General features: G+C 34.9%; 1 protein-coding gene across 1 annotated transcript; it reads left to right on the forward strand.

Annotated features, from left to right (window-relative positions):
- The first annotated feature begins 214 nt into the window (after nucleotides 1-214).
- LOC144372294 (sodium/potassium-transporting ATPase subunit beta-1-interacting protein 2-like) lies at nucleotides 215-3,552 on the forward strand. Its single transcript, XM_078035650.1, has 2 exons — nucleotides 215-411; nucleotides 2,618-3,552. Exons 1-2 carry the CDS (start codon nucleotides 244-246, stop codon nucleotides 2,627-2,629), a joined length of 180 nt encoding a protein of 59 aa, XP_077891776.1. The 5' UTR covers nucleotides 215-243; the 3' UTR covers nucleotides 2,630-3,552.
- The last annotated feature ends 2,087 nt before the right edge of the window (nucleotides 3,553-5,639 follow it).

Genomic DNA, 5,639 nt, shown 5'->3' on the forward strand with positions numbered 1-5,639 from the left:
ATATTCTGACAAGGAAAAAATATACAGCAGATTTATAATATAAGACTTTAACCTGATGATAGTTTAAATCATTCCCTTTTTAATATTCATGATCCCTAATGGTAAAGACATTTCAGTATTACAATTAATGCACAAATAGAAAACAATTCAGTCCCAAATAAGCTGACATTTATGAAGTAATTCTCATCCTTATAAATTGCCTTCTTGCAGGAAACAGACCTTATCCTGACTTTTAATATTTCAATGCACCGATCTTGGTGGATGGAGAATGGACCAGGATGTATGGTGACGTCAGTGACACCCGCCCCAGACTGGGCCCCAGAAGACCATCGCTACATCACGGTCTCAGGGTGTTTTCTGGAGTACCAGTACATAGAAGTGGCTCATAGTTCCCTCCAGATTATCCTCGCAGTGTTGACAGCCAACCACTTCCTCTAGTCCTTCTGGAATTTGTTTTATTTCTGGGCAAACTCAGTGCACACAAAGGGAATGTGTGTGTGTGTGTGTGTGTGTGTGTGTGTGTGTGTTCCTCCTAATTAATGCCACTTTTATTAAGAATATGTTAAACCAAGCCATCCTCTGGACTATGCATGCTGATTTTTTTTCATCAATCATTAATTGGCCTTCAACATCATCAGCATTTTTCATAAAAAATCTAATCAGTCAAGATTAAATTATCTGATTTGGTAGAATTTTCCAAAGATCTACAGGAATATCAGAGAGTTTTCACAGCTAACATTCAACTTCCCTAAACACATGAGATTTCAATGCACCTTCTCCCTCAGTGTTTCTTCTGGAAGTGCCAGTACATGGATTTCTTTCTTCCTCTGCCCTATGCCGTACTTCCTTCTTCCTAGATTTCCCCTGGGCACTGTTCATCACCTATTATCCACACTCCTCCTTTCTGAACAAGTCATCCTTCCTTGAAATTCTATCTAGACTTTCATGCTGCCATGTTTCATAGGATTGTACCATAAAAAGAGTCCTCCGATCAGGAGGAAGTAGGAGAATAAATAACAAATTTATGTAATGTATGCTTATGTTATATAAAATAAGTTATATTAGATTGCATTATTATGAAAAATATAGATAAAGACATCTCTTTCTCAAGAAGAACTATCACTAAGGTTAATTGCATAATATTGTAGGACTTACATTGTTAAGGCAACTTTGTTTTATATGAATCCATTTAATCATTTCAGATTCTAGAGCCACATGTATTTTTTTAGATTCCATATAGATCTGCAGTTGAGGTTCATAGTCTTACAATTGTTAGCCAAAAATAATTCAAGTGCAATCTGATGTTTACCTCTTTCTTCAGTGAATTACTTTGAGGGTGATATGGACTCCCAATTGAATAACAGGTGATATGGACACCCAATTGAATAACAGGAGATAATAAGTTCTGCATATAAAGGCAGTAATCATTTTATATAAAATTCTTTAAGAGTTAAAACCATTTAATATTATATATATATATAATATGGATGTTATGATAGACTACATGTATGCAGTGCTACTAAAACATTTCCTAAGTCTTTGTGACATACAGGTTTATTCCCTGTGTCAGCAGGAGGCTCTACACTCATTGTCAATAAGGATATAAGCCTAGTGTAATAACCACAAACCCAATTATCATTGGGTTGCCATGCCCAAGATCACAGAAAGATATGCATGATCCATATTGGTACATACATGGTCCTTCCAGGGAGAAGGAGCTCATTCTTCACAGTTTATTGTCTAGCACTATAGTCATACAGTCCCATCAATCACAAAATAGCCAAGAAGGAAGAACTCGAAATATTTCAAGATCAACATGAATAAATTCCAGAAAATTTGAATTATGTTCTTAGCTAAAGTACTAAGTGATCTTTCCCTAATATGTCCAACCTGAGACAATTCTTCAAATAAACAAAATTTTCTGTATTCATGTTGAAATCTAAAATGGTTCATTTTTGCTTATCTTAAAGACAAGTTAGATTTGGTGAAATGAAAGTAGTTATTTCATTTTTTAAAATCCATTTAAATAGTGTTAAATCTCACATGAGAAAAGTGAAACATTTCTGAGCCTCTGAGACAAATTAAATGTCAATACAAATGTTTTAGAGTAGGGTTTTAAACAAAATTTTATTTGAATTATCCTTCCCATCCCTTTTTTACAATATCTTCAACATTTTGGCAAACTTTCACCTATATTTTAAGGATGATGTGAAGATGCAGTTTACTTGTAAGGACAGTTGTATATGACTCTTTAAGAGGATTATTGGAATTTGTGTGTGTGTGTGTGTGTGTGTGTGTGTGTGTGTGTGTGTGTGTATGTATAACTATATTCACATAAAATTTTGGCAAAGGGAATTTGCAAAGAAGTGCATTTGGATATGAAAGCATATGTTGAGTCTGTCATACTGCCCAGAGAAAAACACTTTTACATAAGTAAAATTAATCTGTAAAGGCAAGGTGACTAGAATGTGAAGGTGAATGAAAGTCCCTAAGAACAGATGGGGAAAATAATTCCAATGGCTTTCCCTTCTGTCTACACTGTCCCCCAGTGGAGTGAAAAATTTATTTTAACCAAGTATCAATGGCTGTGGCACCTTTATCTCTTTCTCTTCACCAGGTCTTCCTTTAGCAGGGAGGGGTTCTTTTGTGATGCTGATTCAGGAACACCAGAGACTAAGTTACCAACTTTCTTACCTAAGAAACTATCCATGGAAGTTTCAGCACTTTGGGACTTTAGGCTTGCTTGTCTAGCCACCTTGGGCTGAAAATGTCCGCTACACAAAATACTTAGTCAATCTGAGTTGATAATGCAAACCCACCTAAAAGGTCTTATCTTAAAATATTTGCTCTGCCTATTCATTGGAAACAGCCCAAAGACTTTTTTAAAAATATATTTCAATGTACATGCTTTATTAAACCTCTTGTTTTCATTGCATAATTTTACTATTTTATTTTATTTTTTATTGGTTGTTCAAAACATTACAAAGCTCATATCATCTTTCATACATTTGATTCAAGTGGGTTATAAACTCCCATTTTTACCCCAAATACAAATTGCAGGATCACATCAGTAGCAGAATACAACAGTCACTAATATGGCATTATGTAAAAATGTGAATGTGTAATCGATATGAACCAAAGACTTTTTCCTGTACTCATCCTGATCTCTTCTGCTCTAATTATTGACTAATTAAATAGTGTCTGGATTCTCTGCTCCTCCCCTTTTGTATTATCCGGATCATCCTTCTGACAATCAAATATTCAGTTCAATCCAATATAGGGAACACTCCTGAGTGCTTGTCCCCTGGGATATCTAGAAAAGCAAAGACAACAGTATCCCTGACATGAAGGATGTTATAGTTAAAAATGGAGCAGAGTTCCTAAGGGCACAAACCAGGTGCAAACAGACACATTTCAGGGACGTAAGAGACAGAGGATGCAGCAGTTCATGCAGTTTGGGGCATAGTCTTGGCTTCTTAGTTTCATCCTACTTTTTGTAATGTCAGCTAAACTCTCACTTTTATTGTTTTCGTCATCCCAGATTTCCTTTTGGGATATCTGGCTTAGACTTGCTTTCATAAACTGCTGCTTTCCCAACTATTTCTCTTGATTAACTCCAAATCTCTCCAGCTCTTTTTTTCTCCACTCTCACTCAGCCTTTCTTTCACAGATTTCTGACCCCCAGAATGCCTATCACAGCATTGTTCAGTTTTCTGCCAATCAACTTTTGGCTGATTTTGAAATTAGCATTCATAGAGCCCACATTTGCATCTCACATACATAGACATCTCCCATTTACAGCCAAAGGAAGATGAGTATAATATCCTCATAATTGAGAAGAGGGGCTATTAATCACACAGCCTCCAGCCAAGCAAAAAAGTCTGCCAGAGCATCATAATGATGAGCCAGGAGTAAGGTTTCCAGATTTCTCCTCCTCCAGCAGTCTTTTTCTCCAGTTAGTATCAGATATAACACTCAGAAGGCATACAGGTGTGCACAATTTTAATAAAACCATTAAAAAAAACACACACTTACCAAGAAATAAAATGTGTGTAGGGAAAGTACAGAGATCAACTAGGGAGATGGTGTTGTTTACATTACAAGATAATTGATTGGATTTCTTAATGCATGATTTGTTAGAAAATATGTTCACATGAATTTAATCTTATGACCGTGTAACCATCCTATGAGTGCAGCATAACAGGTTAGAAACCTTTCCTAAGATGTTTAGCTAGTAAAGAGGGATTATGGATGTGCTCTTTCTTGAAACAAGGCTGAGAAATAGTCTTCAACCTGAATGCTGTAACAGCTAATGGAAAATGGATTACTGAAGTCTAAATGTTCAGAGTTTCTCAGAGGCAAAGAATGCTGTGATTGATTGGCTACATCTGCCATGGGTGAGGAGAATGGATATGTATGTACCTCATATTTATTATGCACACATTAGACTTACTCCCTGTATCCAACACAATGAAAAATGAATATGTTTTGCAAACAAATATACATAAATGGTATTTTAAGAGTGAACATGTATTACAATACCTGAAATAACTATATTTGTTAAAATACATATTAAAATTCCCACTAATTCATTGGTAAATAAAGCCTTTATTCTCTCTTTTCTTTAGCCACATCCAGAGAATCAATATTTCTAAATTTTATATAAACCTCTCCAACAAAAATTGCTTGGTCTTGTGTTCCTTTATTTCCTTTATTATTTCCTTTACTTCTGACATACTTCTAAATTCATGGCAGGTTGACTATTAATTTCTTTTAGGAGACTAGCAGAAGATATTGATAAAAATGTAAATAAGCTTACCGGTTCCAAAAGCCATTAGATATGGCTTAGAAATTATATACAAATTATCAAGGAAGTCATTGAAGAGTTTAGAAAACATCTCTTTTCTTTACTTTTTTTTTTTTTTGTACCAGGGATTGAACCCAGGGAGCCTTAACCACTGAGCCACATCCTCATCCATTTTTATTTATTTTTTTTTTAATTTGAGACAAGTTCTTGCTAAATTTCTTAGGTCCTCCCTGAGTTGCTGAGGCTGGCTTTGAACTTGGGATCCTCCTGCCTCAGCTTCCCAAGCTGCTGGGATTGCAACAGTACATTACAACACCCAGCTAGAAAAAGTTTCAATACCCCTTGCACAGCTCATAGCTAAATTCAAGTATTCAAGTTCAACCTTCAGTTATATCACGTCCCTATTTGGAAAACTTTGTATAGTGCATGAAATCATGATTTTCGTGTCAACTCGGCATTGCTATCAGTAATGTAAGCTTTATATCTAAGTTAAGAGCTTGTGTAGTTCTAAAATGAAAAGTGGAGAAATAGTATTTGCTGCTACTCAGCTACAGCTATATTCAGAAGTCATATGGTTGCCATGGGGATATCCTGTGTTCTATGTACTTAAACTGAAAAATTAAAACAGAATTTTAAGAAAAAAAATAAGTTTGTTCTGGTTGACTTTATGAACTAAATTAGCCAGATCTGCAGCTACATAGCTTAAGTAAAAATATACTCAAAGCACATGATTTTTAATTAAGAAAAAACATTTTATCAAAAAACATATATTTGAAATTATATAATATTTCAATATTTCTAAAGTTTTTACATATATAAAATTAGGCTAGGT

Source organism: Ictidomys tridecemlineatus (genome assembly GCF_052094955.1).
Source record: "Ictidomys tridecemlineatus isolate mIctTri1 chromosome 12 unlocalized genomic scaffold, mIctTri1.hap1 SUPER_12_unloc_1, whole genome shotgun sequence".
In the NCBI taxonomy this organism is placed as follows: Eukaryota; Metazoa; Chordata; class Mammalia; order Rodentia; family Sciuridae; genus Ictidomys; species Ictidomys tridecemlineatus.

What these genes read in the sequence shown, in the direction of transcription:
- LOC144372294 (XM_078035650.1), top strand. Translation starts at nt 244, where the DNA reads ATGCACCGATCTTGGTGGATGGAGAATGGACCAGGATGTATGGTGACG.